This window comes from Mangifera indica, chromosome 19, assembly GCF_011075055.1.
Source record: "Mangifera indica cultivar Alphonso chromosome 19, CATAS_Mindica_2.1, whole genome shotgun sequence".
Classification (NCBI taxonomy): domain Eukaryota; kingdom Viridiplantae; phylum Streptophyta; class Magnoliopsida; order Sapindales; family Anacardiaceae; genus Mangifera; species Mangifera indica.
The window spans coordinates 9034857-9053784 of NC_058155.1; the positions used below are offsets into that span (position 1 = coordinate 9034857).

Below are 18928 nucleotides of genomic sequence, written 5' to 3' on the forward strand. Positions count from 1 at the left end.
TTATATATCTATTTTTTAAACTTAAAGTATGTATATATAACATTATTCTAATTTGATTTAGAGTGTGAATAATTTATATTATAACTATCCACTAAAGCTATCTACATATACATAGTATCATATTGGGTGACTTTTAAGTAAAACAAAAAATAAATAATCACATAATTCAATCATAGACCACCTCAGGTTATACACAAAAATTTATACTATTTATTTGTATATATAAATTTATTTTTTAGTATTGATTGATTTATTCTCTTGCCACTTCGGTGGCTTGTAGAAATTCTTCAATGATCATGCATATTATAATAAAGGAAATTCCTCTTTAACTTTAAGATTTTTGGAATTTTAATTGCATTAATGAGTTGTTATTGGTATATATGTTATATTTTTATACAAAGTAACATTATGTGCGCATACAATGAGCACAATCTTATTTGTATATATAATAATATATTATTATTTATGTACAAAATTATGTTTATTATTTATACTCGTAATTTTTTTGGTTATATATTCGGAGTTGGTAATTGGGTTGCAATGAAACGTCCACCATTCATCAATTTTTAAGGATGGAATAAGGAAACTTCCAAGAATAAGAAAGTTGTCAAATGGGATGTTGAAAATGAAGAAATAGGCAAAGCAAATAATAAAGAATGAAGAAGCAAATGCTATTAGGAACCTATGCTTGTCATGGGGCCTTTGTTTTTCCTTCTCTATTTTATTACTTAGCTAGAAGAATACACCAATTAATAGATTCAAATAATTTCCTTCTAATTTAATATACAATCAAACGTATGAATCGATTCAATGACTGGTTTTTAAATTTCTAGATCCAAGTATATTAAGAAAAACCAACTAATTAAACAACCACTACTTAATCAAGATTTCTATATTTTGTCTCTATTGACAAAAAGATGAGATGACTTCATCGACGAAGATGCATTTTTTATCTTTATCAACATCGTTTGTCAAAGAGGGAGATAGTCGGATCTTTGAAAAAAGTGAAAATTGTGACAAAAAAGAAAGAAAACTCTAAGAATTTGGAGAGAGAGAGAGTCATTTTTCAAAGTTGAGATTAAAGTTAAAATATATTTTTCAAAATTTAGAGAAAAAATAGATAAAATTATATATATTTTAATATAAATAATAAAATAACGATTTTATTTTCTATTATAATAGAAAATTATAATAAAATTTAATTTATAAATAAGTATTTAAATTTTTAAAACTTTACAAATAAATTTTAAAAAATAGGCTAAACCTTCTTAAGTAATAATACAACTTTTGCTCTTTTTTTTTTTTTAATTCAATCAAGTCTTGGCTACTTTTATCATTACTATAGAAGTTACATACACTTTTATAACTCATTCGCGATACGTTGAAATAAAATTTCCCAGCTGGAACCGCAAAATTCTAAAGTTGCTTTAAGACAAGGTTCTTTCCTCCATGTTTCGCAATAATTAAGCACGTGAAATTTTGTTGAATCTTAATGTTGGAAACCAAATCACATTTCGACTTCCACTCATCTGTCTCAGTCACTATACATGGTGCCTAAAGATCTACTCTAATTATTAGCAAGCTTGCCTTCAAATCAAATTATTGTAATGAGTTTGTAGAATTCTTGCCCCACCCAAGATATTTTATATCTAAAATGAATAATATTTTAATAGTAAACTGAACTATCGAATAAAAGATATTTCCTCTTGGTCTAAATCCTAGTGGACTGGACTTAGGGTGATTGTCAATTTGGTCTTGTCCAATATTCTAATAATATATTTTGATTCAATACATCCCTTTTAATTTTGACAAGGACCTAATTTGGAGATTAATCCAGATTTTCGCTCAGTTGGCCGGAAAAGGGGAAGAAAAGTCCGATTTTAATTACTTTATCAAATATATTTAATTATACATTATCCATAAGTTCAATTTATTGTTTAAAAAAAAAAAACATATTAGAAGAAAAAGAGAAAAGCACGTAAGTAGGACGAATGAGACAAACTCCACCTTCCATCACGAGAAAAGTTGCAAGTCTCCAATCCAACTTGTTAAAAAAAAACAAAGTTATCTTTATTGAGTTCTTCATATATATATATATATATATATATAATTATAATTATATGATTTTAAATTAATAATAAAATAACATTTAATTATATGATAATTTATCATTTGTATATTCAAATTATGTGAAAAAAATATATACATATTAGCACTTTTATATATAGTTCAATAAAATTATGTCTATATATATTTTATATATAATTTCAGTATATAAATAATATATTATTATATAATTTGATAATTTTAAATTAAAAATAAAATAATACGTAATTATATAATGACACGTACTCTGTCGATTGAAATTATATATAAAAAAATATATAAACACAATATTGCTTTAAATGATTCTCTTTTACCGAAATGGCGTGCTAGATATTACTGAATGTGATCAGTACAACTTTGGACAATAACATTTGGTGCCGAGGGCACTAGCAAAAATATATGATAGAAATTAAAAGAGGGCAAGGGCAACTTTAGGATCTTGTAAATAATAAATGTAATGGATTCATTGTTGTTTATTATTATTATTATTTTATTCCTAAGTCACAAAGATAATGTTAAAGAATTGGTAATAATTATGTCCTAAGGATGTTTCCAACTTCATCTAAGTACATCAACCTTGATCTTTTCAAATTATAATAATATCGAAAGACCATGCGCAGTTAGATGAACTAGATCAGGTATGTATGATTATTAAAACTGAAATTGGCTATATAAAAAATTTACCGCATTGCCAGGTAAAGGTTACCAATATTTTAGACTAGTGTTGGTTTGAGTGAATGAGTTATTAAATCTCCAAGTAATGGGACTGGGTTGAAGACCCATAGATTACTACAAAAAAATAAAATAAAATATTAGTTTTAGTAAGATAAATAATAATAAAGGGATTATATCTCATTATTATCAATATTTTTTTTTATAATTTAGTAATTAATTATTTATATTTTTGTTAAAACTAAAGAAATCTATGATTTTAATGATGAAAAAATAGTTAAAAGTTTATTTTTTGTCGTTAAAAAACTTTAATAACAAGAAAAATTCTGTCATTAACCGTTGTTATAGCTTTCGTTGTTAAAAGTATTAACAATGTGAATAGAAAAAATTTCTCCCTCGTTAAAACTATTTTTTTTTAAATAGATGTCATGTCAAATCAAACTTAAATTATCTGATGCATTGATTTATGGATGCATCTTTTCTGTCCTCCTAAACGGGTAAAGTTCCCTAATCACTTAAAAAAGATACCCATGCTCTACTTTTTTAACTTTGAATCCATCATCCTTTAATTTTAAATAAAAGAGTGAACCAAAGCAGTTGTAGAGATGCATGGTGTCAAGAAAGTGTTGCCACCTTGAATAGATTATAAAATGAGATGCTCCGAGAGCATACAATAACAACATTTCACTTTTCATATCCGCCATTGTAAGTTTAATAAACATTTAAGTGCATAAAAATCTAGAAAAGAATAAAGAAGATAGGGGTGAGGCTGCTGGTGGGGCTAGAGAGATTAGGGTTTCAGTGGAGAAGTGAGGTGGTGGGCAATCGCAATGGAAATGGTACGAATGAACAAGCCAGTGGGGTAACCACCAGAGACAAAATTTGCGGGTCCTCATGAATCATTTCCATCGCTAAATGGCTCGTCATATCAAGAAAAGGCAAGATTGAGGGGCCATCTTGTAATTCTTCAGCGTCTGGTTTTTTGTATTTTTATTGGAAGATGGCCCCATGCATGCCTTCTTAAAACCAAAACCAGAACCAAAACCTGCCCATCGGATCTTCCCCTTCTCCCGGCAGTTTTTTCAGTGATAATGCAACGTAGAAATTGGCCGGTACTGAATGAACTCATGCACTTTTTTTTCCCTTTGTAGTTGTGCAGCACCTAAATGACTAAATCCCAGCATGAGAATGATGAATGAATGCCCATAAAATTAAGGAGTTCGTCCATTAAATTACTCTTTGGCAACTTGCCATACTGTCTGATGTGATCGATGTGTAATATTACACATCCACTTTCTAAATGTCATATCAAATTTGCTACATGTGGCGCTGTCTATGATAAAAAGCTTTAGGATTGACTTGGACGTCTGCCGACTAAATCTAACTTTCATTAATTTGCTTAATTATAGCAGTAATCACTCCAGTTTCTTCTACTACGAGATATGTTGGGATTCTTGGTAATAAATCAGAAAATATTTAATTTCACAGTAAATATAAATTAAAGTAAATCCCGTTTATAATATTAATTAATTAGCACATTCAATTTGGTGCCCTTTTTGACTAATGTAGATTCGTTTTCACATTTTGAAAATTATAACTGAGGTAAATATTTTTATACTATTCTCTTGTGTTGATTTCTCAAAATAGGATTTGAATGAGTCATAGTAGGATCATTATATGCACAAAAAAGAGTAAAGGCCAAATGTGATTATGTCCCTCATTTCTTTCTCACCCTCTTCAACATTACCATTTTCTCTCTCTTTCTCCTTCATCGCCTATTTCAACTACTCAATAGGTATTCTAGAGCTAGTCTTTTTTTATGTATAGACTTTTTATGCATGATGGTTTATTAATAATGAATGATTTGTTTATCTTATTTATGTATATATTAGAGATAAATGTGGCTAGAATAATAGACTTTTGACAAGGAGATTAAATGAATCTTGATAGTGAGGATAACATATCAAGTGATCATCCTGCAAATGCTTATAATCATAGTATTATCATAACTAATGACACTGATCATATAAATAGATTATCATAGGTTATGATTTTACAAAAAGTAATGACAAAGTTCACATGGGAATATTGTTTGTTAATAGTTTGATAAAATATATGAGTGCTTATAATGTATAAGTTCACCGAATTGAGTTAAAAGTAAGTTTAGAGACTCATTTTCACGCCACAATCAACACAAACCAAAAGGAAGCCCACGACAACACAAAGAAAACCCACGAGTTTTTGTATACACTCCTCACTCAAGCACCTTTACCAATTTCATCTAAGCTATATAGCTATTGGATCATAGTTCCTTTGTCTTCTTAGCATGTAAACTGTTGTTCTATCTTTGTGCGTATAAGTAGTGACTCTTCTACACTTGAAAAGTAAGAATGTATATGACTCAGTTTGATACTGTTTAAAAATTTTTTTAAATCAAACTAAAAAAAAAAAACAATTTAGAAAATTTTTAAATCAAACTAAATTATTTTTCACTAAACCATGATATAAACATGTAAAATATATTAAAATTAATTGAATACATATATTTTTCATTTATGAATATATATTATTTAATCAAACTAATTTAATTATAATTTCCTAAAACTATATACACACACACACACACCCCACTTCTTCATCCCCCAATTCTTTCCCACTTTGATTCCCTAAAGGAAATGTGGAGCTTTTGTGTATTATCTTTGTGTTTGATTGCCAAGAAAAGTTGGGAAAGAAAAATAAAACCTTTCAGTTCAATTTTTTTTTTTTTGTTTTCCTATCAACATAAATAAAGAAAAAACAATAATAACAACAACGTCAATAATAATATAATAAAGATGAAACAAACACCACCATCATAAGCATAAAAGCGTTCATTGAAGATCATCATCGTCGAAATCAATATTATCCAAAGGAGGATAGTAGCATCGATTTCCCACAAGAAGACAACACAAGTTCTTCCATCATCAATCACCGAGGAAGATGAATAACAGTTATTATCACTGACACTATTAGATTTATCAATCTCGATTGTTGTAATGGTTATGAACCACTAAATGATGTGACAATGTTGCTCATATTATTTGTCACCGGTCTCTACAAATTTACAATTTATTGATATTGAAAATCTTGGAATTCATTTAAAGTATCATATAATCTCTAATCCAAAAGCATATCATTACTAAGGTTAAATGAAGACATGTTTGTTAAAGTAATCAAAAAGTTTGTAGAGTATGCACCACTATGTCATAGGAGTGTCTTTAACATTTTTAGAACGACGACAACAACAATGAAGATCACCTATAAAAAGAAATTAAAAAAACTGATGAAACATTAAAATTTTTAAGAAAAAGTTCTAAATTCGATTCTCTATCACGTTTATGAAACTTTCTAATTATTTACCAAAAACAATTTTGGGTTGTTATATTTTGAGAAACGTGATTTATGCATCTTAAGGGAGTGAAAAAAACGTGGGTGGGAAAAGTTAATCCTTCATCATTCATGCCACTTGATGCAAAGTGAGAGCTACTTTGGCAAAATATTCATGTGTTCAATGTTGAGCTGTTGTGGTTTTCCAACAAATGTACCACAGATGAATTATTGAATGCTGACGTGGTGCCACATAAGATGCTTATGTCACTGCATATGCCATAACAAAGATTAACAAACTAATGCTTGTAATAATCTGACAATAATGCAAGGATTTGTTATAATATGGCAATTATGCATGTGTTAATTATATTTTTATATACGTAAAAATTGATTTTCTTTGAAGGTATCAACGTTTTTCGTGGAAGAAAATATCTTATATTGTTGCATGGGGAATCTTGGAATCGAGCCCAATCAAAATTAGAATCTCCAAGTATTTTAATCAAGTCTTTAATTAGCATTATGAAGTATCAATATTGTTTTATATACGTTCATACATGCAAACTTTATAAAATAAATAACTAATGAAAATATTTAATTGCCTCCCAAAGTAGCTTGGAAGATTCGTGCGAAACAGAGGTTCCTTAACTGGAAGGTTATTCTAAAAAGTAGGGCGTCCGTGTGTTTTCCAGCATGAATAAAAGATTTTGATGCCATTAAAATCAAACTTTCCTTTTGACAATGTTCGACCGCCCCAACTTTGGAATTCAATCCTTACATATCATATGGATCCAGTTTTTGCGTGAAGAATAAAATTATGTGTATAAAACCTTTAAAAGATGGTTTGAATGACAAAAGAAGAAATTTCATATATAAAATAATATGAATTCAAGTCTTTTTTGATGATATATCAAGATTAAATTTTTGACTTACCTGATTCAGTACTTATAGGGTTGGTCACTAAATCTAAAATTTATCTTATTCGTTGTGATTGATTTAATTCCAAAGAAGTGATCCAACTCAGGGGGGTTATTTATTAAAAAAAAAAACTATGCATGTAAACAAACTATATAAATTTGCATGTACACTCAATCAAATATTATTTTCTCAGTTTGTTCAGATAAATTTATATAATTTGTTTATATATATAGTATTATTATCACTTAAACGCATCTCACGAGCCATTTCCAAGCCCTCTAAGAAATTATATCCTCCATTTTACTAATTTGCATCCTTGTACTTTGAAGATTCACGTAGAATTGTTTGTACAGTAATTAAAAAAAAAAAGGGGTAAAATTGGGATCTCATTTTCTTTTTCCTGACTGACCGTGAGAATACTAACGAGACTTCACAGCAATGATTTGGAAACTTCCACCATTTTTAATTTCTTTGCTGTCCCTTTCATATTCAACATTATTCATTTATAAAAATAAAATCATGAAAGTCGAAAGGAAAGACGAACGAAAGTAAGCTGTAAAATGTCTCTTTTAAGACAGGAAAAGGTCTCTGTCCCCAGAGGTTCCATTAATCGTAGATTAATCGACTAATTTAGTTAATAAAGAGCAATTATGTGTAGTTCAGCCGACCAACTGAAAATAAAAGACAAGCACAAATAGTCAAATACCCAAATACCCAAATTACCTAACGTAGACTCCAACGCCCACGCTTCATGTCAAAATTGCGAGACAAAACAAGCTGCTGGTTTGGAGCTGCTTGTTTCACGTTCACCAACCTTTACAAGGGGCGGTATGATCCAATTAAAAGCTAACTTCTCTCTATTTAATTTGCCCAGCAATTAAGAAATCTGGTGAGTCTTTTATGATTGGGACCCTTTTTGATTTTGTTGGACAAATTAACCCATTACACACTAATCAAACCTATAATCATCGTTTCAAGTTATTTAAAATTTTGTCTTTTGTAATATTTTATTATTCGATTCTATGTTAATCAATTTAAGTTTTTCATATAAGGGACTATGTTACTCAAAACCTAATATTCTAGAGAAAATCTTTTGTTTTATCTTTCAAACTAACTTTTACGGTCTAATTTGATCGATGTTGACGTAATTAATTAAGATATACAGTGAAAAAGATGTGACAATAATTGATGTATGTATTTCTTATATAATAAATTTCCACTGGATCATAGTTAATTTTCTTATTTACACTGCCCTAGACAGGATCACACTTTTCCGTTTCCTGTGGGTTAATCTTCATTGGTCTAGGTTTGGAGGGTGGTTGATGAATACTAAGATGCCTATTGCATGCATGATGCATACATGATGTTTAGTTAATGATTAAAAAAAAAAAAAAATCAAGTTGGAACTAATTAAGTTTTCAACCACCCGGGAATAATATTATTTGGTCAAAACTTAGAACAAGCAAAATTATTGAGAGCCATCCTTCACGGTTTTCTCAACTCTTTATGATACTGGTCGATAGAGGGGTCTTTTCCTGATTCTCCCTCTCACGCATCTCCATGCGGATATGATAGAAAGGTAAACTTTCGATTCTTTTCATGGTAAGTTTTGTAGATTTACTGAAGGTGTTTCATTTAAGTTATTAAATATTATTTTAGTAATGTATTATTATTTTATTTTATTTAATTATTAACCAAACATAAAAATAATCTATATTTATAAATTTTTAAATATTTTATCTTTACAATAATCTTTTTACTTTTTAATAAAAGATTAATCAAACTAAATGTTTTATAATTTATGTTCAATGACCATGTTGAATGACCTAATTATAAACTAGTAATAATTTGGAAGAGAAAAGAATAATATAAGTAAGTTTGAAAGTAAATAATAATAAAGAGGCAACAATTATAAGTGCATTACCTTCATTTATTGTGAGTGATTAAATGAAAAAACTCGTTTATAAAAGACTAAAGTTAGATTAATATGATTTCATTTTTATGTGATTGATTAATTTGAGATCAAATAATGAAATATTATGATAAAATGTTGAATTATCCATACAATGGTTATAAGTATAATGCCCATGTTGAACCCAGTTGGGTAGGGTTACGATAAATTAAATAAGAAAACAAAGTTGTTGGCAAATATTCAAAGGAAGTTAGAAAAATAAAAATATTAGGAAGAGTGGGATCACAAAGAGGAGTGGTCCTGAGGTTGAGTGAGTCCATTAGAAAAGTATGGTATGTGGTCGAAAAGTACAGTATAGCAGCAGCCCAGAAAGACGGGTGGTTTTTTCGTCCGTTCGTGCCGTGAGAACGAAAGTTTATAAATTGATTAGACATCTCCCCAACTTGTCACTCGTTCACTTTGTGTTTATTGCGCGTCTGATTTTCAACTTTTTCAATTCTTCATTAAGCCCCTTCTTCTCCTTTCTTCTGCACCATCTCTCTGTAATCTTCCGCAGTTCTTCAAGAATATGACTAACCATAATGTGATGGTTTCTGAAGCCAAACCAACTATTGGCCTCAAGATTACACTCACCCCGTCCAACTCTTCTCTGTTTTCACAGCCATCGCCCGCTGGCTACATCACCATTTCTCGGAAGAAAGTCCAGAAAAAACGTGATTGTGAAGGAGGAACCAAAGCCAATGCTTGGATTGACTCCATGAGAGACTCTTCTCCTACTCGTGTCAAATCCACTGCTTCTCTATCTGACACTGAACGGCAAAGTTATTGGATTGTACGTTCATATATATAACTAGCTTTGACTTATTTTATATATATTGATTGATTTCATTTCTTGCACATTGCCGACCTCTGTTGTTTGTTTGTTGAATTAGGCTCATCATCCATCAGCTTTAAGCGAGTTTGAGGAGATTGTGAATGCTTCAAAAGGGAAGAAAATTGTCATGTTTCTTGATTATGACGGTACCCTGGCACCCATTGTTGAAGACCCAGATCGAGCTTTCATGACCAGCGAGGTTTGTTCTATTTTCTCTGTTCTCTTTCATTAGCATCCAAGTATCCCTCTCCCTGTATGCTATTTTCATAGTTTCATTTGAACAGTTTTTCTATTTTGTCAATTTCAAATAGTGGCGGTGTTTGATATACAGATGCGAGAAGCTGTAAGGGACGTCGCCAGATATTTTCCCACAGCCATAGTCACCGGAAGGTGCAGAGATAAGGTACATTTTTTTTCACTATTCACAAGTACCCATTAAAATTTCAACTTCTGATTTTCGATTGTATTGCCATAAATTTTGCAGGTTTTCAGCTTTGTAAAATTAGCCGGGCTTTACTACGCAGGAAGCCATGGCATGGACATCGAAGGTCCATCCAAAAGTCGTAAATACAAGAAGGTGAGTCAATGATCAAAACAAAAGCTGTGCAGTTTATGTAAAAATCTTATATTCTGTATTTTGAATGTTGTTTTTCTTGTTTTTGAACAATCAGGATAATCAAGGAGTTCTCTTTCAGCCTGCCAGTGAATTCTTGCCCATGATTGACGAGGTTTGTTTTGTTTTACCAACTTGTTAAAAAAGGAGAGAGAGAAAAAGTATGCCTGCATGAAAGATTTATCTAATTTTGTATCTTCTTTTTCCCATTCAGGTTTACAAAACCTTGAAAGAGAAAACAAAATCAATTCCAGGGGCTAAGGTTGAAAACAACAAGTTTTGTCTCTCCGTACACTTTCGATGTGTTGATGAAAAGGTACAAATCAAACCCATTTAAATGTTATTATTTTCCATATATTTTAGAGGCTAATATTTGTGTTCTTTGTTTGACAGAGTTGGGGTGCCTTAGCAGAGGAAGTAAGATTAGTTCTTAATGGGTATCCAAAGCTGAAGCTAACTCAAGGAAGAAAAGTATGCGTTCGTTTACTGATAATGATGTTTGCTGATCTCAGAAAATTATCTGTTTATCAATCTGACTTACTGTTAACTTGTTCCAATAGGTTTTGGAAATCCGCCCAACAATAAAATGGGACAAAGGCAGAGCCCTGGAATTCTTGCTAGAGGCACTAGGTGAGCATACATTACCATCTTTAATTAATATGCAGATGGACTAATTTTCATTGTACTGTTATGTAATATTCCTAGTGTTCTTCAGGATATGCCAACTCTAAAGATGTCGTACCGGTCTATATCGGCGATGATCGAACTGACGAGGATGCGTTCAAGGTATCCGATTGTTCTTTAATACATGCATTTTTTCCCCTTTTAGTTTGAGTTTTATTCATCGAAAAGTACTGAATATTGTATGGTTTTCAGGTTTTGCGAAACAGAGGACAGGGGCTTGGAATCCTGGTTTCTAAAGCTCCCAAGGATACATATGCTTCTTATTCTCTACAAGAACCATCCGAGGTAGAATTTTTTTCCCTTTGGCATCCCATTGTCAATTCAATAATAAAACTACATTTAATTATTTTAAATACATAAATAGGTACATATATGTCAGCGAATGATTTTAAATTAAAGATAAAAAAATATTCAATCACAAATATATTATTATGTGATTAAATGATTTTAAATTAAAGATAAAATAATATTCAATCAAGTAATGACATATATAAATACATATTTAAAATATGTATACACATAATTGCGCGTACCACTTTGTCTCTAGACAGACGAAAAACAAAAAAAAGTATGAAGCAAGTTAGACTAATATTTTTCTGCTGATTTTACAGGTCAATGAATTTTTGCGGCGTTTGGTGGATTGGAAACGGAAACAGTAATATGCTTGTGAACATAGAAATTGATCCCACCTACCGAAATTGGTTAGGGTGGATTGATGTATTTTTCTTGTTCAGGAATTTTAAATGGCAAATGTGAAAAAGAAACTTTTTCCGGAAACTGGAGAAATGCTTGTTCGCTTCTTCTCTCTCTCTCTCTCTCAAGGCATTTACTTTCTTGTTCAGTTGGGGACCATAAAAGTATTTTACTGTACATATATACCCATATATTTTTATTGAATAGAATAAAGGGAAAAGAACCGTTCAAAGTTCTCATTCTGGAAACATGTTTATTGATAATTTTTCTAACCGCGTCAGGAATCCGGTGTTGAAATTAAAGTGTGAATCTTTGAACTCGGATGTGTACATACCAGAACCCACATATTTTATTTAATGGAGAACCTCATAGAGAAGCCTAGAAGTCAGAAAGCGTGGCTTGTTTATTACTACATGTACAGACAAATTGTCGATAACAGATGAAGTTAATTATGAAGTATACCCAATTGCATAATCCATGACCCACTTCAGAACACTTGCATTTGCAGCTTTTTCTCAGAGGATAGAAATTCAGATTACAGTTGAAGTAAGGTTTGTTAACAGAGTGATTAAGAGATTAGACAGGCTTAGGTGGGATGGGACAATGGTGATATGATCGTAATAGAAGCAAGATTACCACAGTTTTATAAATCTAATCTTTATTATATTAAATTAAGACAGTTAGAAGCATAAAGTTGATACCAATCTCAAGAGACTCGTACTTCAAAAGTTAAATATTAAAATTAGAGAGTTGAAGACCATATAAATTTCATATTAGAAACCTATACTTTTTAAGACAGACTGACTATATATTAACTCTCTATCAATCCTAGGCAAATACTATTGTAATGTCAATGTCACCATTTACGTCGCATGATTACAATTGAAAGACGTGGTATTAACTCTTTAACCAAATTATACGAATTTTAAAAGAACTACACCTAAAAAACTAACATTGAGATTATAGAGCATATGTCTATATAAATCTCACATTAGAAACTCATACTTTTTAAAGTGGGATCGAGTTTTATATCTTGTACTTGAGATCCTAATAAGAGTTCATTGTTATACATAAAGAAATGCATAGATAGAAGGTTTAAAGAGAGACAAGTGAAAGTAGTGTTAAAAGTTGAAAAGGATATTGACAATAAAGCCACTGCTGTACAATCAGAAATATAGACCTAAACCATTGGGCACTTGGATTTGAGAGAGCCCACCTCAAAAGATTAAAGAAATCTAAAAGATGAATTTAAATGGATGAAAAAATGGTTATTTTCAGAGAGTTAGGTGGTTAAAGGGAAACCCACTTACAGATGAAGGGACTCCCATGGTTGAAGAGGAGTTGGAATCCACTGAAAGTGCTTGATTTGAAGAAGACAGATCAATATTTTTTCTACCGGGGACACCCAACATGCTTCCAAGCCATCAAACACATCTCCTTTCGTGCGTGTAAAGAACAATAAAAATATAAATATATACTTTTGATTACATAGTTAGATACACAGATAATCATATAATAACACATTATTTATATATCAAACTTAAAAAAATATGTACCTATAAATTGCTAGTAAAGACAGATGAATCTATTGTTATCTTAACCTCTGTATAATTAACTACTGCAAAATTCTATTTACTGGTGGAAAAGGGGATCACTTCCCCGTGACAACCAACTATACCACACTAGCTTATTTTTATTATTAATTAAACAGATTTTATTCACTAATCAAATCATTCATCAAATATTAACCTTGTTGGATCTTCTATAAAGTAGGTTCTCCAAAGTAATTTACTATTAGTTTTCTGTTGAACCCTCCAGTTCCCAATATACTTAAGAATATGAAATGATCTTGCTTCACCATTATTAAATCTTTCTACTCACTGTTTACAGCTTCAACCCATCATCTGAAACACTCCTGTTGAGACCCATGCATGCTTTGTTTATTAATTAATCTAATATTAAACATGCATAGATCTAGTTTCCATACATTTTTGCTTTCTAGAGATTCTCCTTGCAGCACGTTTTTGCTGTGGAGATACCCACCAATAATGGTTTCTTGTAAACGTGTCCCTCTAAGCTTCTGGTTAAAGGTCCCGGCATAGAGGGCAGTGTTCATTTTCACAGAAATAATCATAATTTCGTACCAAAGTTTGGTAAATGTTGGGGTCTTCTGGATAATTGATTGCCATGTGATCAAGGTGGTGAACTTGTTACAGGGAGCAAATTTGTAAGCTGTTTCGTTTTTCTGTATAAAAATATGGATTTGTTGTTACTATTGGAGGATAACTCTGACACAGATGACTGCGACAACCAACTGAACCTCCATTTTCTCCCTAGCAGCCTCGCCATTAATTTAATTTATATAATATTATTAGTGTATGTTGCTGGTTTTCAGCAACCGATCCTTTTAAATATTGCTAATCAGTACTGTTGCCATGTGTAATCTGTTGGTGAAGTAAATAGAGTATGGGACTCTTGTTCAGCTTCAGCCCTTGCTGAATCCCGATGCAGAAGCTGGTATGGCTTGTGCTTATATTTTACAGATGGATTATCATTTAATAAATTTTCTAGCTTTTCAAAACAAATGTTCTGTTACTTCAAAGTTTATCTGTTTTCATTTATTTTAACTTATTACTTGCAACTTTATCTAAAACCTGGTTCCCTAGAAGTTGTTTTCCTGTAGCTAAACTTACATTTGATTGGATTTTTGTAAGGTAATGATTTAGGCTATCTATGCCTTTTTCATTATATATATGATGCCCCAAGATGACAAGTTGATCTCTATCACCTAAGAAGCATAGGTTTCTGAAACGGTCCCGTTTCTGAAACGTTTCAAAATTGGTACAAAATTTTTCGGTGGCTTTTAAAAAATATAGAACTTTTGAATTATTTATCTTTTCCTTATTTTTTAATTGATTAAAAATTAATTTAATGTTTTACTTTCATTTACAATTTTAAACCCTAATTTTAATTTCATCTCCTCTCATCCCCAGTGTATTAAAATTCATCTCCTTTCCATGTTTGGTCTTCAACTATTAATGAATACTCGAAAAACAGATTTTATCAAGTTTGATATATACTATTTATTTTATTATCGGTAGATAAACTAAATTAATTGAGTATATATTTTATCATAGTGCAAAAATTGCTAAAGAAATACATATTGTTATATTTATTAATAAAATTTAGTATTTATAAAAAAAAAATTCTTATATTTTTCGTATTTTATATTTAAAAAATATATATGTTTTTGCGATTCCACGTTTCACATTTCTGTTACTGTATTAATTACAATAAGAATAGGAAATAACATAATATTCTTATATTAATTATGTGTCCAAGTAAGATGCCACTCTGGCATGATAGAGAATCAAATACTAGTTTCTTCCATTATCGTTTTGATTTCTTGTGCAAGATCTTGATAGTTGCTTAGTCATTCATGCCTGCACGCCCGTTGAGTTAAAGATATAATGCGATCAAAATGGACTGATAGCTGTGGATGTAGGACCCAGAGAATCATTCATGAGCAAGGCCATAATTCAGAGTCTTCCCTTTTAGCGTCATCTACCAAAACACTGATGGACTCCACGTAAGCCAGGCTCTCTTAGGCTGCGGAAATGGGAAACTGAAATCAGCTTGGGCCATATATTTGCCTTTTTTTTTTTTTTTTTAAATTATTAAGGATCATAGTAGATAAATCATATGTTATATTAAGTATAAAAAATTTAATTTTTAATATTATATATTAAATATTACGTCGAATTATATAATATAATTTTTAAACATAAAATAATAAAAAAATTAAATTAATATATCATCATTTTAAAAAATATCACAAATATTTTTAAAAATTTAAAATTTTTTATATACATTTTTGTTATATCATCATTTTTTTTAAAAAGTGTATCGATCTGTATTGATAAAATATATTATATCATAGAATATGTATTTTATCATACGATATATTATTATATTGAATTAATTCAATACACTTATGATATATATTATTTTTTATTTATATCGTATTAATTATAAAATATATATCATGTATTATAAAATACTAATAATAACAATATTAAGGACACATTGGTTTCTTTGCAATCCCAGTTAAGAAATGTTTCTCATAATATATGAAACCTTTCTTTCAGTTTCAGTCTCATTTAATGAATTTAGTGGCAGAATTTATCTTTTTCTTGTATGAGTTTACTTTACAATAATTAATTCGATGATATTTAGTTAACATTAAATGATTTTCATTTTTCCTTTCCCACTTATAGATTGAATGTTTATATTAATTAGATGATGCTTTGATGCATATATAACACCAGCATAGTATTTGAATTGTCTATGGTATCATATATCAAAAATCAAATTTTTTCTATTATATATTTGTATCATATTGTATCATAGAATAAGTCTAGAAAAATATAAAATAATAAAATAATCTAATTGAAACATCATTATTTTTAAAAAATCACAAATGCCCATGAAAAATTAAAATATCTCATATATACTCTGAAGACAAATAAATGTTTTTGTCGATCGGTTTTGTTGGTTGGTGATGGGTAGAAATAGAGTAGGATTGAGAGAGCAGCCGAGAGGGAGAGAGAATGTTATTGTCGTTGGCTACCGACAATGGTGGTTGGAAAAACTCTAAGGAGAAATGTTGATTTTTTAAACTTTGGGTAAGGAAAAATTTGTTAGATTTTTTAACTTAGCAGGGGGATGTAATAAATTTTTAATTTTTTTAAATATTTTGATAAATAACAATTTTATCTCTAATAATAATAATAAAATTTAATAGATGGGTAGATATTTAAATTTTTAATAATTAGCAGATGAAAAATTTGGTTTGCATAAAAACTTGAGTGGGAAATAGACATTTGGCCTATATATGACAACAAAATAAGAGAAATGCATGCCTTCTATGAGTTTAGAACCTTGTATAAAAATGCTATACCAGCTTCGAACGATTACACAAATAATATAAAAGCGCAGCCCAATGGATCAATTTCCTCAAACGTAAATGAAAAACTCATGAATTTACAAACACCGCCTTACTAGTGCTAAATCGGCACTCTTTTATCTGCAATTTCAACTCTTTTAACTCAATTTCTTACTCTTTCTCTTTCTTTTTCTTTTTTTTAATACAAATATTAACCAGAATCCACAAAGCGCCCGCTTAAGGTTTAAGAAAGATGAAGGCAATAGCTGCCATGACCCCAGCAGTAAGAACAGCAATAGCAATGAACATAGCACAGCACATGCGGCAAGAACAACAGGAATTTGGCTTTTTTTTATCATGGAGTTCAACGATCAACGCATTTTCGGGGGGTGGTACCCGATAAACTTGATCTTTTGGAAACTGAACCACGTACGTGCCGAACTTCATGGTGAGCTCATCAGGGTTAACATTTGGAACAGTGGCCGTCGGAAGCCGCTCCGCCATTATAAGATGCGGAGCGGTGGTGGAGGGGAGAGGTTATTATCTTCGAAAATGGAGAACGGAGATTGGTTTGAAATGCATGGGAGAGAAGAAAAACTGATAAGTGACATGCGAGGCTCTGAGATGGAACAAAAGTCGGTTGATTTTCTAGTGAAAAACCAAAAAGATGAGATTTAGTTTGAAATGAATGAACTATTTTTGGAACTTGTTAACCCTAATGTGGCATTTGCATGGTGTCCAATATACCGATATTACATTATTCGTGTTTGAGATTACTAATTATATCAAATAAAATTGTACTGAATAGAGCAGTTACTGCAACTTTTTGAATGGTTATGGGGGTTTGGTTTGGTTGGCATTCAAACAACCAGAAACAAGGGAAAACAGGAGCCAACTAAAACGTCATCATCTCAACTGAGGTGTACATAGGTTGAGTAACACGCACATATACAATCCAACCTTACTAGTTTATTTATACAATCTACCAAGAACACGTGATTTTATTATTTTGATGTGAGAGAAAAAATATATATTCATATTATTAAATAATATGTTTTTACATCATATTATATAAATAAGTTAATAAAATTTATTTGTATATGTAGATTTATTAATATGGATTTAATCATACATTAGAGTTTTAAAACAAAATAATGAACAATGACAATTAATTAAAAAAGAAAACCTTATTCAAAGGAGTGTGTATGAAACTAGCCAACTCTCTGAAGACTTTTTCTAATTAAAACTTATTCTTTGGGATTCTGGCTTGCTACTATATGGGCCAAAACCCAACACAATCTATAGGTACGGTGGGTTACATCAAAGTTGGCTTGGCCGATACGGTCTATTATTGTGTCTACTTTGTGATGTCACGTCAAATATGTTATCATATCATTCTTAGCTATCATGTTATCTATCTATTATCCTTGTCTTTGACTCGTTTCTTCAAAGTCTTTATTCATCTTTTTCATCCAACCTCCTTCTTCTCTTAGATATTATTTTATCTTTTTTTTATTTTTCATATTTTAGTCTTATTTTTTTTCTACAATTAAAATGTCTTGATTCCCCATCAAGATGACTGTCTATTCTACATACTGTAAAACATTTCTTGAATTTAAATTGTGAAATCAATTCTTTGGAGTGCTGTGGAAGAGAAAAACTGGAAGACACATGTAACAAACAAATTTTGAAAAACCAACATATGTACAACTCTAACTAACAAAAACCAATGTTTTTCACCTTCTACACCACAAAAATGTAATTATTGTTTGGCCGAATAACTATTTCCCACCAAAGGTTCGATGCAAACCCAATCTCCCATCCACTAACTATCAAAAATCTAAACTTCAACTAATAAATGGTTAAAATTAATAGAAATAGTTAATTTTAGGGGTAAAATTATTATTTAACTAATAATATATTAAAAATAATAAAACATTGTCCATTTTCTTCCTAGATTTAGAAAACTAGCATTTTCCCTCAGAATTAAACTTTTAAATTTTACATTTTCCTATTGAAACCAGTGGCTTTGCTCTCTCTCTTTTTTTTTTTGGCGCACCTCCGCCGTATTCCCCCTCATAGTGACTTGTTTTCGTCACTGAACAAAGACGTTGCCTTCGTCATCAGACGAAGACAAGTCACTAT

The 18928-nt window shown here is 30.4% G+C and overlaps 1 protein-coding gene across 1 annotated transcript; it reads left to right on the plus strand.

The window, feature by feature from the left end:
* Positions 1–9412: 9412 nt before the first annotated feature.
* On the plus strand, positions 9413–11922 carry LOC123202828 (probable trehalose-phosphate phosphatase D). Its single transcript, XM_044618976.1, has 11 exons — positions 9413–9806; positions 9907–10047; positions 10180–10251; positions 10333–10425; positions 10520–10576; positions 10676–10777; positions 10855–10932; positions 11022–11091; positions 11177–11247; positions 11338–11430; positions 11757–11922. Exons 1-11 carry the CDS (start codon positions 9543–9545, stop codon positions 11802–11804), a joined length of 1089 nt encoding a protein of 362 aa, XP_044474911.1. The 5' UTR covers positions 9413–9542; the 3' UTR covers positions 11805–11922.
* The last annotated feature ends 7006 nt before the right edge of the window (positions 11923–18928 follow it).